The sequence below is a fragment of the Solea solea genome, chromosome 16 (assembly GCF_958295425.1).
Source record: "Solea solea chromosome 16, fSolSol10.1, whole genome shotgun sequence".
Classification (NCBI taxonomy): Eukaryota; Metazoa; Chordata; class Actinopteri; order Pleuronectiformes; family Soleidae; genus Solea; species Solea solea.
In genome coordinates, this window is record NC_081149.1 from 10,672,445 (window position 1) to 10,694,204 (window position 21,760).

At 40.3% G+C, this 21,760-nt stretch overlaps 3 protein-coding genes across 3 annotated transcripts; all 3 read left to right on the forward strand.

Annotated features, from left to right (window-relative positions):
* The first annotated feature begins 336 nt into the window (after positions 1-336).
* On the forward strand, positions 337-8,618 carry nmt1a (N-myristoyltransferase 1a). The gene is made up of 12 exons (XM_058654413.1): positions 337-515; positions 3,606-3,711; positions 3,853-3,997; positions 4,086-4,204; positions 4,412-4,503; positions 4,679-4,795; positions 4,903-5,073; positions 5,158-5,266; positions 5,343-5,513; positions 5,612-5,776; positions 6,051-6,188; positions 6,996-8,618. Exons 1-12 carry the CDS (start codon positions 337-339, stop codon positions 7,014-7,016), a joined length of 1,533 nt encoding a protein of 510 aa, XP_058510396.1. The 3' UTR covers positions 7,017-8,618.
* Positions 8,619-9,110: 492 nt separating this feature from the next.
* On the forward strand, positions 9,111-15,835 carry retsat.2 (retinol saturase, tandem duplicate 2). Its single transcript, XM_058653530.1, has 11 exons — positions 9,111-9,356; positions 11,557-11,739; positions 11,892-12,133; positions 12,548-12,749; positions 13,243-13,440; positions 13,532-13,651; positions 13,805-13,943; positions 14,107-14,216; positions 14,327-14,496; positions 15,131-15,290; positions 15,389-15,835. The coding sequence occupies exons 1-11, from the start codon at positions 9,197-9,199 to the stop codon at positions 15,535-15,537; spliced, it is 1,833 nt and encodes a 610-aa protein (XP_058509513.1). The 5' UTR covers positions 9,111-9,196; the 3' UTR covers positions 15,538-15,835.
* A 689-nt stretch (positions 15,836-16,524) lies between these two features.
* cdk21 (cyclin-dependent kinase 21) lies at positions 16,525-21,361 on the forward strand. The gene is made up of 8 exons (XM_058653149.1): positions 16,525-16,650; positions 16,767-16,999; positions 17,730-17,862; positions 17,978-18,145; positions 18,294-18,403; positions 18,503-18,553; positions 19,508-19,640; positions 20,557-21,361. Exons 1-8 carry the CDS (start codon positions 16,588-16,590, stop codon positions 20,632-20,634), a joined length of 969 nt encoding a protein of 322 aa, XP_058509132.1. The 5' UTR covers positions 16,525-16,587; the 3' UTR covers positions 20,635-21,361.
* Positions 21,362-21,760: the final 399 nt, after the last annotated feature.

The following is a 21,760-nucleotide window of genomic DNA, read 5'->3' on the forward strand; positions in this document are numbered from 1 at the left end:
ATCATATTCCATTTCAATTACACACTGAACAACATGATGCATGTCCAGCCCTCACGCTTCCAATCAAACTGTCCAAATGCTTGTAGGCCTTTCAAATGCACATCACATGGCTCTTGCACATGTGACCTTTGTGCGCTTTAATACCTATGAAAGACTTTTATCTACCTTTAAACTTCCTTAACAAAAAAAAAAAAAATCAAGTGAATTCTACACTGTTGAGTACTGGGGTCGTTAAATTAAGGACTGAAGTTTGAACTTAAATCGTCCCTGCAGCGCTGTGAACATGTTTGAACTGTAAATACACGGAGAGCGTCTGAGAGAGAAAGAGGCGGACAGATGAGAGCCAATAACACCGAGGCGGGTTTAAAGGCGTCGACAACACGCGGTGGCTTCATCACTTCCTGGATGAAGATGGCGGATGAGAATGAGACAGCACCGATGCCGGAGAGTCCAGATGTAGAGGACCACGGACATTGCAGCGACTGTGAGAATGAAGAGCACCAGTCTGACGACGGGTAAGATGACACGCTTCGTGCTGCGGCGATGTAAAAGTCAACCTGTGGTAGTTTAGTCCAGCAAAGCGGCTGTAAAGTAAAGTCACGCAATGCATACGGGGATGGACAGCTAACGACGGTACCGAGGTGTCCCGCCCACTTGAGTTTGCCCTATTGGCCGGGAGCCACAGTCACTCATCTGTTCTGTGTTGTGATTGGCTGGGAGTGAGTTTTATTGCCAGTGTGGGTGTGGTTTACTTGCGCCGTGCTTTAGCACCGATAGCAAGGCGTATGATGGGGGTTGGAAAGACCTTATGACATTTAACATTTACTGGCACTTTAAGAGCTTGGTGTTAAAAAGTCCAATCTTTTTGATCATGTCGACGTTTTTGTTGATATCCCTCGCACGCCGTTGCTGGGGCAAGACATGGCAATCGCGATTGACACGAGCTAGGCTAGGATTTAGCTTCTGTGCTATCATAGCTGTCAAAACGCTATTGTCTGTGCTTTGATTTCGGGGCAAACACGAGCCATGTAAAAGTGAAACAAGCCTCGTCCGCGTGTTGTTACACATGTATTACAGTTGGGATGTCTGTCTTTCAAAGTGGGGTGTCTGGAAAGCGTGTTATTTTACAGTTTAATCTCAGAAATGTGACGTGATTATAATCACCACGGCTCCGAGTGGCTCTCACTGAGAACTGAAAACTACCTTGCCCGGTACAGGCTTTTGTCAATGTTTACCAATGAGTTGAAGTTTGCTAATATTAAGGCGTGTCCTGCGGATTTTGTGGGATCAAATGAGGAGCGAAAGTGTTGCTTAAATACTGCATTGCAAGCCTTTCTGGCTTGTGCCCAGACATGGGACGATGGGAGAATTCTCTGTGCTTATCACCATGTTATGAAACGGGAAGTCTTCATTTCAATTGAATGTCAATGTTAATGTCCCTCTGCTATTATTGGAGCTTGAACTGAAACCGCAACTGGGAGAAATATTAACCCCTTGGTTGGATATTTCCCTCATAACCTGGTTTAAAATGAGTTTGGAACCAAGGAGCCACTGGGCGGCCTATGACCTGAGTTTCACGCCATCTAGACTGGATGCAACTTTTAAAAAAATGGCAGGACCAAGATCTCAATATGCATTTACTTTAAGCCTTTAAGCATTGAGGGAGCAGTATGGTTTGTGGGACGACTGAGACATGACACTGATAAAACAGAATAGATGGAAAAACTAATATCTTCAGCCTGCAGAGCTGATACAGGCCTCAAAACCATTTCAAAATTATATCAGGGCCTTCTCATGGGATGAAAGTTAAGAAAAAAGAAAAGGAAACCTTCATTAGGTTTGAATCCGTCAGCTTACGTTTACAGAGGAAACTGATTAAATAATGATACAAACAAATATAGATTGTTAGAAATTATGAGCCACTGGAGTGACTGGAAAGCTTCAAATAAATGTCCCTTTTGAATTAATATTATATTATTTTGGCACTTCAAAATAAATCACCAGGACTGTATGTTGGCAAGTGTCTGACATTAATAATTATTTCCCCGATTTACAATTCTATTGATACTCATCATCTATAGCAGCCACTTGACTATCCTGTAAGGGAGATGCACATATTGATAGGGTGGCTGCATTATTGAAGTTAATATTAAAACCAGATAGATTTTTCAAACATGGCTCATTCCTCTTGAATGTCCATTCATTTACTTAATTTCATCTGTGTTTAAACACAACATAGTTTTTAATGCTTAAAAACAGATCTGGTTATGAGAGTCATGTTAAGACTGTTGTACTCATCTTAAAGTTCCAGGCACCTAAAGAAGTGAACTAATTTAGTGTTTCTTTAGAAAACGCACACAAAAATGAACCGACCACCGCTTAAAGGTAAAAGTCTTAACCCCATTTTATCTGAGCTTCACTGTTTTTTGTAAACGACAACATATTCCCCTCTTTCACACACAGAAACAAAGAAGTGTTCGACCTGTTAACTGGTCTACTCTGCTGAAATGGAAGCCCGTAGAAACAAAAACTATTGAACGCTTTGTTGTCCATTGTCCCAGTCTGTCACTGACCCCCTGTACATACACATGTCCACACCGTGTAGAAGCCACACAACCTTCTTCCACGGGTCATGTGATTCACCATCTGTGCTGGTGTTGCACTTATAGTTCTCTGCCTCTCTTGGGCACTAATGGGATTATCCTCTGTAAGTATTCACGGGCAAGAAGATTGGATAGGTGGTGGGGATGTGTGGCTCCTTAGGTTTAAACTGATCAGGAAAGAGGGTTATGACATGGAGGGTTCGGGGAGGGGGTTACGCTTGCTAGACTGCACTCTAATGTCCCGATGACGACTAATGTCCATATTTTATTGATTATGTCTGTCCTACACATTAATATCATACCTTTTCTATGTCGTTATAGTTTTTGTTTTTTTTAATCATAACCTAGGTAAACAAACTGTGTTTAACTGTCACTGGAAAAATGTATTGATTTCTTTTTTCAATAGTAGCTACTGTGAGCTCAACTACAACAAACCAAGACTTTCTTTCTCTCCTGAAATGAAATGGTGTTTGAAATAATTAGAACAGTTAATATTTTAGTTTACACTAAAATCTTGCACTTAAATAGTAATACACGATAAATTTATTTAAAGCTAAAAGAAGTTAATGAACAGAAAATGTATCAACTGCCGTCTGATTTGTCATCTTTATTTGACTTATGTGGTGGTGTGTTTTGCAGGTCTTTTGTTTTGTGCTTTGTTTGTTGGTCAGACAGACAAAAGCTGAACTCTGGGAAGCTGTGAACACTGAGAGTGTCAAATAAAATATTATAAAATAATGGAATCTTAAATGATTGTGTCAAACTATACATGTGTTTCCTGTGTTTTACTGAAGTGTTTTAGAACTGCTTTAATTAAAATCCACTTTAGGAACAAGGTATGTTTTTAAAAAATGTTATACTTGGAGAAGTGTTTTATAAAGCAGCTTTAATCACCCTTGCTATTGCTCTGTAAGTGTATTAAAAAAACCTATTGTAGAGGCTGTGGCTTTTCTCTGGGATGGCAGATGAACACAGATGCCTTCTATTTCTGTCCTTTTTCAGTGAAAGGGGTCTGGCTGACGACACTGGTGCCAAGAAGAAGAAGAAGAGGCAGAAAAAGAAGAAGAAATCTGGTGCCACAGAAGCAGCTCAGGACACCCTTGCCAAGGTATATATGTTTTTGATTTTTGTGTTAAATGATCTGCTCATCCAAATTACATCTGTAAAGATGGGATTTACTGAAGTTTGAGGAACATTTGTTTCAGTGCTACTACAGGGTTGAATTAACTCTTCTTTACTTTGCAAACAGGTGAATTCATTGCCAGCTGATAAGCTACAGGAGATCCAAAAGGCTATTGAACTGTTCTCCGTCGGCCAAGGCCCTGCCAAAACCATGGAAGAGGCAAGTCGGAGGAGTTACCAGTTTTGGGATACACAACCTGTGCCCAAGCTAGGTATGTCATTAGTCATATCTCAAAGCTCTTATACAACTAAGTGGGTGTTGGACTGGTATGTTTCTGACATTTTCTTGTTTTCCTTCAGGGGAGACGGTGACGTCACACGGATGCATTGAGCCGGATAAAGACCAAATCCGAGAGGAGCCCTACAGCCTTCCACAGGGCTTCAGCTGGGACACCCTTGACCTGGGAGATCCTGCTGTGGTAAGGAAGTGTATATAAAAAACACTTGTATCAGAAATGCACATATGGCATTTATTTTGAACAATTCTAGTTCCTTTTTTTTGTTTAAAAACTAGTCTGTAGAATGACCCCTGAGGTTGATAAGGCAGTTTCAGTATGTATATTTTATGAATCTGGAATTGGCAGATATGCTCTTTATTCATTTACCTTTTTCTCCTCCTAAACCAGCTCAAAGAACTGTACACTCTTCTCAACGAGAACTATGTGGAAGATGATGACAACATGTTCAGATTTGACTACTCGCCTGACTTCCTGCTCTGGTAATTCATGTCACATCTCTGATATTTTTGATTTTTACACCTGAGAAGGATGCTGAATTGAATTGTTCAATGTGTGGAATATTGAAGAGTTAATATTGTGCTTTGTGGCATTTTTTTTTTATGAAGCACTCTGTGGGTTGATCTGTTGCATTGGACTGATTTATGTCTCTTTCAGGGCCTTGCGGCCCCCTGGCTGGCTGTCCCAGTGGCACTGTGGCGTGAGGGTTAACTCCAACCAGAAGCTGGTGGGCTTTATCAGTGCCATTCCTGCTAATATCCGCATCTATGACGCGTAAGCCAATAACAGTGTCCAAAGAAATGTAACAGCAAAATATTGTGGTGGTGAGAGTTTGTTGATTTACTCATGATTTTGTGTGGGTTTTTTTGTTTTCTTCATAGAGAAAAGAAAATGGTCGAGATCAATTTCCTCTGTGTCCACAAGAAGCTTCGCTCCAAGCGAGTCGCTCCGGTTCTGATCAGAGAGATCACCAGACGGGTCAACCTGCAGGGCATCTTTCAGGCGGTGTACACTGCTGGAGTGGTACTGCCCAAACCTGTAGGCACATGCAGGTAGGTCTAACAGAGTTGTGCACTTTGCGTTTCATCTTGTTGCGTTATTGGTTAAAGCTTATTCAATATAATTTCTTTGCATAGGTACTGGCATCGTTCTCTGAACCCACGCAAACTAATCGAGGTGAAGTTCTCTCACCTGAGCAGGAACATGACTATGCAGCGCACCATGAAGTTGTACCGCCTCCCTGAGGTTGGTGAAAATGCAGATAGACTAAATCTGTCCTCCTCCAACAAGTCTTAATCCACATCTATGCCTTCTCCCTCAGGCTCCGAAGACATCGGGCCTGCGGCCAATGACCAAGAAGGATGTGCCTCTTGTGCATCGCCTCCTCCGCGAGTACCTGAACCTGTTCAGCCTGGTTCCTGTAATGAGCCAGGAAGAGGTGGAACACTGGCTTCTGCCCCAGGAGAACATTATTGACACTTATGTGGTGGAGGTAAAAAAAAAAAACCCAACAACTTTTATGACACATTCTTTCCTTCTATCATGTTGTCCACAGCAGTAGGTTTCATAAAGTGTGTGCTCTCTTGACAGAACAATGGCAAACTGACAGATATTGTGAGTTTTTACACATTGCCCTCTACCATCATGAATCACCCGGTGCACCGCAGTCTAAAGGCAGCGTACTCCTTCTACAACGTGCACACCACCACCCCACTGCTCGACCTGATGTCTGACGCCCTCATCTTGGCCAAATCGGTGCGTTTCTCTTCAGCCCATGCACGCTTGTTCTGTTAAAGCTGCTGATTAAACCTTTCCGCTCCTCATGACTTAGTAAGGTGAAAACAATGTACAAAGAAAACCTTAAGTACTAAGGAAGTAACCCAGGTTCCCTGAAACATGAGTTAGGTCATGTTGGAATATGGGCTCAGAAAGCTCTGAAGGCTAAACTGAATTGTGTGTGTGTGTGTGTGTGTGCGCTTTAAAGTTAACTGAATTGATTGCATCTTTCTTCTCACTTTTTCTTATCCAGAAAGGGTTTGATGTCTTCAATGCACTGGATCTAATGGAAAACAAGACTTTCTTGGAGAAGCTAAAGTTCGGCATTGGTGACGGGAACCTCCAGTATTATCTGTACAATTGGAAGTGTCCCAGTATGGGGTCAGAAAAGGTAAATGTTCTTTTTATGAGGGCAATTCCATCTATTACTGTCAGTGATTTGTGGCTCTTCTCCTTCACCATCTTCCTCTCCTGGTTGAGCAGGTGTAGATGTGCCAACTCTACGCCCTAGTAACACTGCATTATAGCTGCGGTTGAAATTACAAATGTTAAATCAACAGAGTTTGTTGTTTGTTTTTCCTTTGACGGCATGAACTGAAATAACGTTGAGAACAGTAGGCAGTCGCCTTGCAATTCTCTATGTGGATTAAACCCTGACATGAGCCAGTTGCTAGTTGCTAGATGGAGTAAAAGCAGAGAGAAGGAAAGAATGATAGCATGTTGCGTCAGGGAGATGAGGAGTGTGACCGGTACGCCAACAGCGAACAACGACATTGACCACAACAGACAGTGGAGGACATCCAGCTGCTCAGTTTTTTTTCTGCTTGGTTTGTGGCTGTCAAGATTTGTATGAGAACAGACTGCAGGTGTTGAAGAAACAACGGTCGCAAGGGAGTGATGCTCTTCTGTCAGTTGACTGTCGTGGGTCTACCAATCCTCTGGTACCCCAAGGGAAGGGTACTGAAAAATGGAACGTTTGGGGCCAGTTATTTTGGTACTATTCCTATTGGAAAAGAAAAAATATAGGGTCTGTGTCAGGAGGATGGGGAAAAGTATGACCTTTTAGAGTCAATGAGGCTCATTTGTTGGTTAATCCATCTTTTTATTGCCATATATTGTCAAGTTTGATAAATAATCTCGGGTGTGTTGTTTTCTGTTGAAACTACTTTCCTCACAGCTCGTGCTTCTTTCTTCTCAGGTTGGGTTGGTGCTGCAGTGACCTCCCTCTACGTCATAAATGAGTGTCACCAACACACCAGGAGACCACACCACCATCGCACTGACCACCTGACGGATGGACTGATGACTTCCTGCTCCAGGAAAGGAAAGACCCACCGCCCATTTTTACTTTTTGACCTTTTGAACTTTGAAACCTGCACTACCGCTGCCAGGCGTGGAGATGAGAAGAGTCCCCAGCTCTTTCTCCTGCCTCAGTCACATGGACCTTAAGCCATTGTAGTTGCCATCGCAAAACAACTGTGTCGCATCTGAAAGCTGTCTTGACTGTACCAAACACATACACACAGGAGAACAGTCGCACAGATTACTCTGTGCCAACACTCACATTGGGCATTCTTTCAAACTGTTCAATAATTGTAAATAATTGTCGGAACAAAATTGCGGATTATGCCCCAACATATACAGATGAGAACCTGTGGTTTTTATTTTATTCTAAATGTTATGTGCTTTTCTTTTTTCTGCAACTAAAACACATCTGCCATTCTTCAGGTTTTAGAGATTAAAGCAAATGATCAGAAAATATTTTAAGGTGGGAAAGGCTCAAAAAGATGAGGTAATAAATACCAAATGTGACACCGGATAAGGGCTTCTGCTAAGATTTCTCTCATGTCCTTTTTTATTAGTTATTATTTCTCATCTAACTGTTCCATCAGTCATTCTAAAGATGTCCCACTCTGCTTGAAGACGTGTGTCCCAGAACTGGTGCGTGTCATCCAGAGGTTTTCTCATCTGTATTAACTTTCATGAACTTACTGCACTAACTAAGAAGATGCAGGAGAAAGAAACTGACTAATAATAACAAACCAACAAACCAAGGAGAATAATCTGAATCGTTTTTGGTTGAGCTTTGACTGCTACAGAGAGGTGGAAAGACATTTTTGATAGTGTTTAATCAACATGTGTTATGAGCAGGAATCGGATTTAGCTTTGTCCCAGTTACAATGTTAACCCGGAGTCATTTCAATTTTGATGCCTATTCTCAATGTTTCAAGGGCTTGGGTCAAAATAGGAAACTGAAAATACTTGACAGTGATTTTTTTTTTGGAAGTCTAAAAAAAATAAATAATAATCAAATAATAATATAGATAGACATACCCAAAAGGAAAGTGTCAAACTCCCGGGGGACAGGTTTATATGTACATTTTAAGCACTGTGTCAGATTTTTTGCTTGATAAAGGCTTAATCAAACATGTCTTTGTCTCATTTAATAAAAGGATCTTATACTATTTATTAGGACACATTCAGAAAGTGACGACAAGCACGCGGTTTTATGAGCAGACATTTGAAATTTGAGTCTTGCGGGTTATAAGCTGATTACGCTGTTTCCATCGGTTCTAATTTGACTTTTCTTGGTGGGTGTTGTAGCTGGGCCTGTGGCGATGATGCTGATGATGACAACAAAGTGTTTCCTGTGCGAGTTGTTGGTTCTATTCTGCGAACATATGTGAAAATGAATGAATACATAAATAAATGAATAAATAATGGGTCTCGTGGCATTGCAGGAAACAAATGTGAACATGCAGGTGATTTTTCTTTTTTTGAGCAAAGGAGAAAAAGGAAAAAAATAAAATTTAGAAGTCAACTGTGAGGTTTTTGTGTGTTCTTGCTGGAGGGAGGCGATCAAGTCGGACGAAATGTAACCTTTAAATCAGGCCACACAAGAGTAGTGGTTCTGGGATTATTCCCATAAGTCAAATACTGTTGGTTGAAAATTTTAACTTGAATATTTGTTTTCATGAGACAAACTAAATAAACATTAGCCTGGTGTTATAGTCATTAGTCATATCCGCAAATCCAGTGTGTTTGCCGATATCTGGTAATATATTTTAAATCCAGTTTTTTTTGCTCTATTCTTCTGTAAAGTGTCCTTGAGAGTTCTTCAAGGCTCTTGTAAATTACATGTATTAGTATTATTGTTATTATATATATACATATTTTTTTCAATTACATTATTTTTAAGTGTAAATCACAGTAGGTGCATGTGATGCGTTGATTAGTCCAACCGCGTCTCAGTGCTGCCTCTGATTGGCTGACGCGACGAGCTGCTGGTGACGTAGGCGGGCCTTGATGCGGAAGAGACGACAGTCGTCTGTCGTGTTTAGTTAGTGTTTGACACATCTGTCCCCGCACTCCCGCTGTCGTTGTCCTCGCTGCGACACAATGTGGCTCAGCGTCGCGCTCGTCTTTGTCGTCGTGGTCATATTTATATTAAAGTATGTCCTTAGCGGCTCTGGACCGAACCCATTTGAAAAGGACACGCGTGAACCGCTGAAGAAGATGGTCCTCGACAAGAAAGAGAAAAACAAAGTGCTCAAACAAGGTGAGTTCGACTTTTTCAGCTGCACGAACTTGTTCCTATTTAAGTTAAACCCACTCCACTCCTCATTTCACACGTGTGCCTATTGCATAATTGTCTAGGGGAAATGTCAACGAATATGGCTGCAGGATTTTGTACATTTCACACTGTTACACACACACACGCACACACCTACGACTACAGTCTGTCTTGTATAAAGTACATAAAAGTGATACTTGAGTAAAAGTACAAGTATGTCACCAGAAAATGACTTTGGTAGAAGTTGAAGTTACTTTTTTATAATGTTACTTATGTAAAAGTCTTAAAGTATATGACATTTACTGTACTTAAGTATCAAAAGTAATTTTCTCATATGAAATGTACTTAAATTTTACAAGTAAAAGTATTTAAAAAAACGAGGAGTTAGGATTGAGCCATGGCAGTACAGTGGTAAGGCAAATTGTCTTTCAACTGGAAAGTTTTCAGTTCAATTTCTGGCTCTGCTAGTCTGTATGTGTCCTTGAGCAAGACACTTAACCTGTAGTGTAAAGCAGCTCATGAAGACTAGATAAGCTCTATATAAATACAGACCATTAGAAACTCTTATTATTATTATTATTATTATTGTATTGGGTAGTAATGAGTAACAAAGATAGTTAGAGGAAATGAAGTGGAGTAAAAGTTGCTAGAAGTATAAATAACAAAGTACAGATGTGTGAGTTTTGTACTTAAGTACAGTAACAATGTATTTGTACTTTGTTACATTATTTGGCAAACAATTTGACAAACAATTTGTTACAATTGTTACAATACACATTTAATGAAAAGAAAAAATCAAGCTAAAGTTAAAATTATAATTCTAGTATAATTCTTTCAAGATGAGGAGTTTCTTTGTTAAGTGAGTCAGGGGATGTAGACAATAATCCTAATGAAGAATTTGGGCCAATACAGTCAAAGTATTTATAGATACACAGGACTCAGGCTGCAACTAATGATTGTTTTCATCATCAATTAATGTCGATTATTTTATTGATTAATCAGGTCATCGCTTAGTCTATAAAAAATGTCCTCAAATGTCTTGTTTTCTCCACAAACCAAAGGTGATTCTGTTTTAATGATTTCTTTGTTACATGGAGCAAAGAAAACAGAAAATATTAACATTTAAGATGGTGAAAAACCTGTTTTTAATTATTAACTAATTTAATTAAACACTTAAACTGGTTATGTAAATAGCTAATTTAGTAATCGATTTAAGAATAATTTAAACCACTTAATAACACCTGCTTCTGTTGTGTTCAGAGCTGTTATTTGAGTTAATGTTGTCTGTCTATCATTTTGATCCAGTCTGGTCATTCTCCTCTGACCTCCGGCATTTTCAGGGCATTTTTGCCCAGGCTAACGGCCACTCATTGGATATTTTCCCAGAACATCAGCCATTTTTGAAATACTCACCAAATACCAACAAACCTTCTGATGCTCTGTTTGAACTTCAGCAGGTCGTCCTAACCTTGTCTTCATGATTGAATGAATAAATGCATTCCGCTGCTGCCATGTGAGAGAACTAAGATGTGTTATGATGCCTGACTCTAGGGACAAAAAAAAAAGTACATTGCCAAAAATATCAGTTACAGCCCACCACAGTTGTTGTTGTTGTTTCTCATTATAAATCACAGAGAGATTAGCTGCAGCTCCCTTACATTGAGGTAATTCTTACTTTATGTGTTAAATGTGTTTGTTGACCTTTAGGCCAAATTCCTGTAGTGGTATAATTCAAAAGTTACATTACTGGATCTCAAAAAAGACTATTGCACTATCGCTGAAATGTCACCCAGATATTTTGTAACACTTCACCCATTTCCTTTTATTTTTTTCCTGTTTTTATTGCACTATAAAAACAAATCCTATCGCTGTTTTATCTCATGTCCAGAACTGGTGTTTCTTTGGTGTTGTTATGCCTTTCCTATTGTGTCTCTATTGTGATCCTTTTGGGATTAATAAAGTATTTATTTGTCTATTTTAATCAAATTTGTGGTGAAAAAACTCTCTAAATCCTCATTTTGATTAAGACAGAGAAGATGGCAATAAATCCTGTCTTTCAATGTCAGATAAAAGACATTTATGTCATTATTATATAGTATGATTCCTCAAAGGAAAGAAAAACCGATGTGCCATTTTGTGCCAAAGCTGAGCTCTGGTTTGAACATTTGTCGCCTTTTTTCATCAGGATTTGTGGCCAGTAAAGTCCCAGACAACCTGGATGCCATCATCATCGGCAGTGGGATCGGCGGGCTCGGGCTCGGGGTGCTGCTGGCCAAAGTTGGAAAGAAAGTTCTGATTCTGGAGCAGCACGATCGGGCCGGGGGATGTTGTCACACATTCACTGAGAAGGGTTTTGAGTTTGATGTTGGTGAGAAGCACTTCTTGTCTCGTTTCAGCAAATATAGAAGATGCTGTTCTGGAATACAGGACTTTGGAAATACTGTATGTCTTAGATAAAGTAACAATTTGATTTCTTGGTTTATAATCACATAAAAAGTTCCCCTCCTTTCTCTTCTTCAGGAATCCACTACATCGGTGACCTGCTGGAACACAAGCCGTTCCGCTGCATGCTGGACCAGTTGACCAATGGACAGCTGCAGTGGGAGCCTCTGGAAAACCCCTTTGACCAAGTCGTTCTGGGACCTCCAGAAAACCGCCGCTGCTACCCCATCTACAGCGGCAGGAACCGCTTCCCAGACGAGCTGAAGAAGTGTTTCCCTGGAGAGGAGAAGGCCATTGATGAGTATATGAGGCTGGTTAAGGTAGGAGAATGTTGCACCTTTAAAATAAAAATAACACAACTGTTAATCAGAGGTTAGTCAAATACAAAGATTTGGATATGTGACCTTTATGATACTTAATATAACACTGCACCACTGCACTTTAGCACATAAAGGCCTCATTATCTAGATGTCTGTTGTTGTCACTGATCCCTCTCAAAGGTTCAAGGGTTGGTAAATCAACAGTATTACATAATTGTATCCAGACTTGGTTGCATCAGTTCCAGACGATGATGACACAAAGATAAGGAATGCCAGTTTCTTTAATAGTGTGGAAACATTTAAGTATAGCTTTTCATTTCAATCATCTCTGTGTAACTGCTATTTTTCCAGTTTTTGGTTCAAAACGCAGAGCAGCAGTGTTCACCCGTCTTCATCCGTGTGCTTTATCTCCAGAAAGCTGGCCGGGGCATTTGGTTCCTTGCTTTGTTGAAGCAATGTCCCGTCCCCATAGCTAAGCTGCTGGTCTACACTGGCCTGGTCAAACATCTCTCTTTCTTCTTTAAAATGGCACCACGCAGCCTGACAGAAGTGGTCAATGAACTGACGGAGAATAAAGACCTCCGGGCTGTTTTCTCCTACATCTTTGGCACCTACGGTAGGCCAGTTTTCTCTTTGTGTTTTCTGTGATCAAATAGCGATCGGATTGCGCTTCATGACAGGTAATTACACCTGGTATTGACATGCGTCTCTGATCCTGTTATCCTCCCTTACGTCACCTCCCTCTTCTGTGTGCTGCTATAGCAACAAAAACAACAGTATTCGTAGTAAGTTCCATTATTGTATGGATTCCTCTTTGCTTTTTCAAGCATGGGAAGAAGTTCTTAATAAGCGGAAACATGACAAAAGTTTTGTTGCCACTGACACGTTAGCTGTGCTCGGAGCCACCAAGTACCTCCGCTCCGCTCAGTCGTTGTGGGTTGATTGGAGACATTTAAACTTCTGGTCTGGACCACCTCCTGAAGTGGTTTTGCCAGATCTGCGCAGTCCGATTGCAATCCAATCACAGAAAAACACATTTTAAGGCCAGGTGTAAACGGGGCCTTTGACTTTGCTGCTCACAGTTGTTTTCCCCCCTCTCTGATCTGTAGGTAACATGCCCAAAGAAGCCAGTTTCTCTATGCACAGCCTGCTGGTCACTCATTACCTGAACGGTGCCTGGTACCCTAAAGGAGGAGCCAGTGAAATTGCCTACCACATGATCCCAATCATCGAGAAGGCTGGTGGTGCCGTGCTGGTTCGAGCTCCGGTGAACAGAATCTTGTTCAATGCTGCCAAGGAAGCCTGCGGTATGCGTTATACTTGTTTTCCCTGCTGATACACATTCGTAACATGCTGAAGGGAGATTCACTCTGTGTTTGCTTGCTCTTATGGTTTTAGGTGTGAGTGTCATGAAAGGTCAGGAGGAAATCCACATCCATGCCCCTATGGTCATCTCCAATGCTGGAATATTCAACACCTACCAGAAGCTGCTGCCGAAAGAGCTCCAGGCCATGCCAGGTAAGGAAGAAATCACTACTCTGTGTGTCTCTGTGTGTCTCTGTGTGTCTGTGTTTGTGTGTCTGTGTCTCTTTCTTTTATAAATTAATTCTTTATGAAATGTCAATGTTTCGAAGCTTTTTGCTGAGGTGTATTATTTGTTGTGTCTTGCAGCCATCCAGAAGCAGCTGGGTATGATGAAGAATGGTGAAGGTGGCCTGAGTGTGTTTTTGGGTCTGAATGGAACTAAGGAGGAGCTTGGCCTGAAAGCAGACAACTACTGGATCTTTACTGAGAACAACTTTGATGAACTGTACGTTGTGTTGAATCTTGCATCTGTTGCCTCTCATTATTTTTAGTTACATCAATGGGTACGGTGCAATGATTTGCTAATAACAGGAAAATATAGGTTTTTTTGTTGCACTTTTAGATTAAATTGTGTGAGAATTCAGCCACTGTTATGTTTCCATTTACAGGGTGGAGAATTACCTAAATGGAAATAGGGAAGAGTCTGCTAAAAACGTACCCCTGCTGTTTGTTGCCTCTCCATCAGCTAAAGATCCAACCTGGGAGGAAAGATCACCAGGTATAAGAACATGACATGCAGCAAGCTAAGCTCTGGATAAACCAGAATACAGATTCTCAGTTTAAAAAAGCTACATTGTGTTGTTTGGTCATTGTTTCCCTTCACATTAGGTAAGTCCACCTTGAGCCTGGTCAGCTTTGCCAGCTACAAATGGTTTGAGGAGTGGAAGGACGACAAAGTGACAAACAGAGGGGCCGACTACAAGGAGTTGAAACAGATTTTCATAAACTCTGTCCTGGAGGTGGTTATGGGCGTGTTCCCTAAAATAACCAGAGACAAGGTAAAGATTCAGGGTCATGACAAAATAATCACAATTAGACATTATATCATGTTTTTTTATTCTCCTTCTCTGCTTGAACATACATGTAGGCTATATGTATCCTCTTTACATACTTTATGATATTTTAATTGAATTATTTCATTTATTTTCTTTGAGCTTGTAAAACTACTTCTCCATAGAAAACTGCGCTGCAGGAACAGGCTGCCAGTGCTTTTTATTAATTAGTTAATTTATTATATAGGATTAAAAAGCCATTTTAGGTTGTGTCTAGTATGCAACATATGTAACAGTTAGTATTATTAAATATTAGTAATGCTATTAACAAATTGTGTATAATTATGATTTTTTTTGGCAAATACTGGCGATAGGCGGGGTACACCCTGGACAGTCCATCGCAGGGGCCTCAAAATAATGATGTTTTCAAATGTCTTGTTTTGTACACACACCAAATTGATTGTCTTAAAGATTTAGTCTTAATGATGAAGCAAAGAAACACGAAAAATATTCACTTTTTAAGCAGGCGAAAATATCTGACTATAATCATCTGATTATAAAATTACAAAATGAGTTGACATCCTTTTAGTTTTAGTTTAGTTGTGACTCAAATACACAATGCTCATGTGTGTTTTTGTAGATTGAATATGTTGATTGCGGAACCCCCATCACAAACACACACTACATTGGAGCCCCCAAAGGTGAAATCTACGGAGCGGATCATGGCATCGCCCGCTTCAGCCCTGAACTCAGCGCTACAGTGAGACCTCAGACTCCACTGAAGAACCTCTACCTGACAGGTCAGTCCATCCACAGTTTGCACTCTGATACCAACCCCTGACAGGATTGTGTCGTGTATGATTGCAGCTTCGGCACGTGTCATGTCTTTGCCTTACAGGCCAGGATGTGTTTCTCTGTGGTTTTGCTGGTGGTCTCGCTGGAGCCCTCACCTGTGGCTCAGCTATTCTCAACCGCAACCTCCATCTGGACGCCATCAGTCTGGCAAAGAAAAGAAAATTCCAGAGCGACAAATGTAAAAATGAGTAGCTACTTGTCAACATTCATAGCTTACTAACCAACTTTAAGCAGTAAACATTGAAATGCCCTGGTACAGAGAGTACTAAAGGAAAGTGTAATTAACCACTTTGACTTATACTGTGTTATGAAATATGCATAAATACACTCATTTCTTATTATTTGCACGGTTAAGTTATGATTTGGGTGTTAAGGTAAATGAGCTTTCAGACAACCTTTTTTATTTCATTTTATCAGTTATTGTTTGGTTTGCAATTTGTAACAAGTTTAAAAGAAAAATACTCAAAACAATAAATGCGATGCCACGTTATTTCTGGTGTACAATGCATATTTATTACTACAATATTATCACTTTCTCAACAGGTAACTTTACTGTCTTTTCTTGTTTTATTGGTTGATGATGGATCACATCCATCAAGGTCTGTTTTTACGAATTTACTGTTGAATTACTGCCTAACTATTTTGATAATCTAATCAAATTTTTCTAAACAAAAGTGCATTCTCTTTCTTTAGTAAATTAAATATATATGGATTGTCTATGGTTAAACACCAACCAATATTATTATTCTTATTTTATGAGTCAAATCAGAAAAAATAATAACAAGTAGTATTAGTGGCCGCAACACTAATTTATATTAATGTAAATTAAATCCTGCATGTTGTCTATGGTAAAGACCCATTTAATCTCCTCTTAACCCTTAACTGTTTATTTATTTTGTTTGTTTATTTTGTTTTTGTTCACTGGACTCCAAACAGGACGCCCCTCATTTTGTACCTGAACGCATCATCATGTGTTCACACACTCTGACATTAACGACAAGCAGCAGGTGAACACGTGAAAGAGGAGTGGACACAGTGGAAAAAATGTCAATTTTTTAGCTTTCTGATTAGTTCGCAGACAAAAGGGGTGTGATTTTCTCCGATATTGCTGTCAAACTGGCGGCAGGTCAGTGTCGACATCCGTCTGTAGACTAACGTAGAGGTAAGTGAAGGCGACACAAGCTAAAATTCAACACATTAACATTATTTAATTAACATATTTACAGTAATTACCTGTAGCTCATGACTTTAACAGGTGATAATTACCTGCTAGCTAACCTGAACACCGTATTAACCTCAAACCAGGTGACTGCAGGTTTATATATTATTATATATATCTAAAAACGGCATTTTTAAGTATTGTCATTCTAAAATGGACATGTTTGTGGACAATTGTGGTTAATTGACCCTCATTTTGGAAGAAAATGGACGCCTGCATTAAACCGTTGTGCTTCGAGCTGCTGTCAGAAGTAGGCGAAGGCTCCTACGCTAAAGTGTACAAAGCCAGAGAGGTGGGGGAGGAGCAGCGCCTCCTAGCGGTGAAGAAATTCAATTTCCACGCAAGCGCTTCAGACAATGGCATCCCCGCCTTCATCATCCGGGAGGTGTCGCTGCTGCGTAAGATGAAATCCTTCAACCATCCCAACATTATCAAGTAAGTTTCATGTCCACGCTATAACTGAATATTAGGCCTAAAACAATTACTTGATTACTAAGATTATACAAGATTAATCGGTTGTTTGAGTGTTTTCATTTTAAAGAATGTAAACATGTTTTCTGCTTTTTCAGCTTCTTAAATGTGAGTATTTTCATTGTGGACAAAACATAACATAACATTTTTGTGAATTGTGAAAATAATCATTATCTGGAGCCCCACTAAATATGAATAATGATGATGTGGTAAAAGTGGACCAGTTTAGTTTCCTCTGTAACTTCTGCGATCCCTCTTTGCTTTACAAAGAGCAAGTGGTGCAGTAAACACATTTTTTAAATCTTGTGTTCCCACTAGCCATGCAGCAGACTTCTGCTCAGCCTCCGTTCTTTTTCATGTTCTCTGTAGAACCAGTCGGTCCATGATGATAATCTGCAAAACCAGTCATTGCGCTACCGACTGGCATCAGAAAGTACACCTTCTGTAACATTTGTGTTGACCAATGCTTTCACTCCTATTTGACATTTGTGCTTGTAGCTCTGTTTTTTTATTAATTATATTTAAATGTGTTTGATAAAAATCAAAATTGGGTTTATTTACTCTTTGTTTTGCCACAACATGAAAGGTTTCGATTCAGCCTGTTTACGAACACATGACACCATTTTGAATCTTGCTACATTATTGTTTTTTATTTGTTCTGCTATGAGATGTATTGTTTTTTTTTTTTATTCAGGCTTTTGGATGCATCGGTTGAACCAGTGGGCCACAGCCTGGACCTGACACTGGTGTTAGAATACATCGACCAGGACCTGTCCACCTACCTCTCCAAGGTTCCTGCTGCTGGAATGAGTTCTGACTGTATTAAGGTGTGACCTGTCGTAGGCGAGCTGCCACGTGTATATGACTTTTTGTGATTGTGTCCCCAGAAATACAAGAAACCCAAGGTCCTGCTCTGTGTTGCTTTGTGTCGGTATTGTACAGAATGTGATGCTGCAGCTGCTGCAGGGTTTGGACTTCTTACACACTAACATGGTGCTGCACCGTGACCTGAAACCAGAAAATGTCCTGATCAGCAGCCGAGGAGAAGTTAAAATTGCTGACTTTGGAATGGCACGCATCTACACCTTCAATATTGCTCTCACTCCAGAGGTAAGTGAAGCAGTCGTGCTGAATGTAAACTGCTCATCATGCTTTTTAGTCTCATTGCAGTCATTCTCTGTGCGTCTGCCTGTGGTGAAAAATGTTCTTGTCACTCCTTTTAATCCCTGTTTTTGTGTTTTAATCTCTTTGCTCTCAGGTGGTGACACTCTGGTACAGAGCTCCCGAGGTGCTGCTGAGGTCTGTCTACATGTCCTCTGTGGACATGTGGAGTGCTGGCTGCATCTTTGCTGAGCTCTTCCTCTTGAGGTAAGGACAGCCGAGTGTGTCAGTGGCTATAGGAGAGTCTGGGTAGTTGGAAACAAATGAAGGCGACGACGTCATGTAGCATTTTGTTGTTTCCAACAGACCGCTGTTTCAGGCTTTTACAGAGGTGCAGCAGCTGCAAAAAATATTTGAGTGAGTATTTTCCTTCCTTTCTTCACACATAGTAAGCATTATTATCTATGCTGCTGATCTGTGTGTGTGTGTGTGTGTGTGTGTGTGTGTGTGTGTGTGTAAAGTGAGAGTTCCAATTTTGGAATGTGGTTATATGAGGTACGGACACATTGTCAAGATCTTTAACAGCTGACTGCTCTCTGCCACATTAGACTGGCAGGCATGGCCGCCAGCAAGGGTGCAAGGGAGTACTGATTTTAGTTCATTAGCAAAATGCTCACCTAATAAAAATCACACCCTAAGCTTTAGATTACCTGTTAAGCAGCCTTTTCCAAAGGGAAACTCAAGTCTGTGTCACTTTATAAACTTCACACTCCCCACACCAAAGTCCATAGAGAAATTCAGTGATTTTACATCAATGCAGGCAGGAGTTGATGATCCACTGCTGCCTCCATCACTAGGTTCAAATGTGTTATTACGTAACTTTTATATTTGAAAACCTTCTTTCAGAATTCACTGAGTGGCACAAACCAGCAACTCCCATTTCCCTGCAAGCAGATTTTCTCCATGGACTTTGGTGTGATTAAGCAATGAATATCATTTGAAGATAGAAAAAAAACTTAAAGCTGGCATTGATTTTTCCTAGGACAACCTTTTGTTGAGTGGGTTAAATCTGTTTTATCTGGTGTTACTATGGCAACCGTGTTTTCAATGAGAGGGATGCACATATAAGATGCTGGAAAAAAAAAGAACCCAAACTATTCTTTTAAATTCAGCCATAAATATGAGTGCTTTAGTCTTTTAGCCTTTGTTCATTTCAAATTATTCAGCAACTATGGATCTGTAATGCAATTAAAGGGTGTCCATCTGCTGCGAGACATTTGTTTTCACCTTTTATTTGTTATTAAATAAATGGATAATGTCAGAGTAGCTTTTATGTCCTGGTCTTTGTTGGTTAAACCATTTTTCCCCCAGGTTTATTGGTTTTCCTGGTGCTGAGGACTGGCCGACCGACAGCCCGTTCTCATACTCATTCAGCTGGGGACCAAAGGTTTCCCGCAACATGCCGCTGCACATCCTGGGCCCAGAGGAGAACGACCTGCTGGCTGTGAGCAGATTTGAAATGTTGCCATGCTTTTTTTTTTTGTTCCACACCTGGGGTTAGACACACACACACAGAGAGAAAGGGTGTCAGCATGTTGTAAATTAGCATGAAAAGCAAAGAGCAGCTATGGCCGAGTAAAGAATGATTACTGTACACTGTAGCATTGTGGACTATGAAATGATTAAGTGTTGGCAAAAGTCAGAGAATCAGTATATTAGAACGCTTCATCCTGAGGGAGACATAAATAGCACAAAACGTCATGTTAGGTCATGCAACAGCTGTCAAAATATTTGAATGTGCACCTCATGAAGGCGGTAGAGGTAAAGACAGCAGAAAGTCAGTAAGGGCGCTTTCACACCAGAACTCACACCCATCACTTTCACACTGCACTTTTGTTACCAGACCAAACTGCGTTGACAACGTCACACAGTTAAAACAGCTGGAATAAAAAAGGAAGACAAAAAAAATGCATGAGGAAGAAGAAAACCCGGCTCATCAATTGCCCAGGGACGAAAATCCCTCCCCTTCAACCGGCATGTTCACCGCAAAAACAAAAAAATGGAGCTGGTCTTGTTTTTACTTTGGTGTTCAAACCTTATTGGTTTTCACAAGAAGTTTCCCAGTACAAGCAGCAGGCGAGGCTGCATGCTACCCTCACTTTCTCTCTTTGGTTCCCTGGACAGTCCGAGACCCACGTTTTCAGGAGGGCGAGGAGAGTCCGCTTGTTTGGTCTGCACCAGAATTCTAATGAGTTTTCAAACCAAACGATGAGGAAACAAGGAAACAAAATCTGGTCCGTTTAAAGTGGACCAAACAGCTCTGGTGTGAAAGCGCCCTCAGACACACCCTCTGGGTGTCTGTAGAAATTCACCAAACAAAGTGATTTAACATAACTCATATAATGTTTCCTCACCTGCAGAAATGTTTGACATTCAGTCCCAGCAGCCGCATCTCAGCTGCTGAAGCTCTGGCTCATCCTTTCTTCACACGGCACTGAAGAAAACCTTCGCCACACTCACCAGTCTCATGCCATAACATCCATCGTTGTTCAGAGTTTTTGGACTGTTCGAAAAACATCATGAGGGTCTTCTGATTTTTGTGTAACACTCCCATGATCGACCATTTGTATTAACACTTTAATTTTTTATCGAACTGGCAAAACAATTCTTTATAATTTAAATTCCACAAGCCATTTCACAGTTAATGCTGCTTCTTTTTTTTTGTTGAACGTTACCTCGAAAAATTCTGTTTAAAAACACTATTATGAGGATTTGAACGTTGAGTTAGTTAATCTTGTTTCACCAAAGCTTTGACTTGTAAACACGGGAGGAAATTGCCTTCTTTTATTTAATTTTATGTTTTTGTTTGTTTTTCTGAAGAAAATTATGGTGCAATAACTGGAATAGGTCACACCTGTGTTTATGTTACATTTTTTGAGTTTGTTTTTTTTACCACTCAAGTTGCACTGTTCATTTGAGAAACATTTCTATAAACAATTGCCTCACAGATCAGTGCCTGCATTTCAGTACAACACCAGAAGTCTGTACTGTATGCTGCTATCAGCCTGCCCTTTGTAACTGCACAGTTTGAACAGATGGGGGCAGTGTGGAGATATTTCCTACACCGTTATGTGGAGGATAAATTGAAAACCACAAAGAAATAAAGGGTAAGTTCAACCAAATTCCCCCCCAAAAAACTGATAGTCCTAAGGCAATAACATAAATATTAATAATAATAAAAACAAGTTGAATAATAAAATATATTTAGCTATTTGGCTGATAATATGTTTGAACCATATGCCAAACAATGAGTTAACTATGTCTCTTAAATGATTGTATCACCCCAGGTCAAATATAATCCACATTAAATATGAAAATGTATGGAAACAGATCATGAACCACATTAACTACAAGGCCTGAGCCTGTGCCCTGGTTAATGTGGTGATACCACAGATGAGACTTGGCCTCGTTTCAGAAGCTTCTTATCTTCTTCTCATGTAAACTCACAGAGTGAACACAGCTCTACAGGAGCTGCGTCTCTCTTCTGCTGCTGCTGCTGCTGCTGCTTTTTTCACACACAGGGGAAGGGGCGTCCACGTTTGTCCATCTATTTATACTCTCGCC

What these genes read in the sequence shown, in the direction of transcription:
- cdk21 (XM_058653149.1), top strand. Translation starts at nt 16,588, where the DNA reads ATGACTTTAACAGGTGATAATTACCTGCTAGCTAACCTGAACACCGTA. An exon ending in CCGTATTAACCTCAAACCAG is followed by an intron (nt 16,651 to 16,766) that starts GTGACTGCAGGT and finishes TCATTTTGGAAG; the next exon opens with AAAATGGACGCCTGCATTAA. An exon ending in AGGAGAACGACCTGCTGGCT is followed by an intron (nt 19,641 to 20,556) that starts GTGAGCAGATTT and finishes CCTCACCTGCAG; the next exon opens with AAATGTTTGACATTCAGTCC.
- retsat.2 (XM_058653530.1), top strand. Translation starts at nt 9,197, where the DNA reads ATGTGGCTCAGCGTCGCGCTCGTCTTTGTCGTCGTGGTCATATTTATA. An exon ending in AAACAAAGTGCTCAAACAAG is followed by an intron (nt 9,357 to 11,556) that starts GTGAGTTCGACT and finishes TTTTTTCATCAG; the next exon opens with GATTTGTGGCCAGTAAAGTC. An exon ending in AGTATATGAGGCTGGTTAAG is followed by an intron (nt 12,134 to 12,547) that starts GTAGGAGAATGT and finishes CTTTATCTCCAG; the next exon opens with AAAGCTGGCCGGGGCATTTG.
- nmt1a (XM_058654413.1), top strand. Translation starts at nt 337, where the DNA reads ATGAGAGCCAATAACACCGAGGCGGGTTTAAAGGCGTCGACAACACGC. An exon ending in GAGCACCAGTCTGACGACGG is followed by an intron (nt 516 to 3,605) that starts GTAAGATGACAC and finishes GTCCTTTTTCAG; the next exon opens with TGAAAGGGGTCTGGCTGACG. An exon ending in CCCTCATCTTGGCCAAATCG is followed by an intron (nt 5,777 to 6,050) that starts GTGCGTTTCTCT and finishes TTTCTTATCCAG; the next exon opens with AAAGGGTTTGATGTCTTCAA.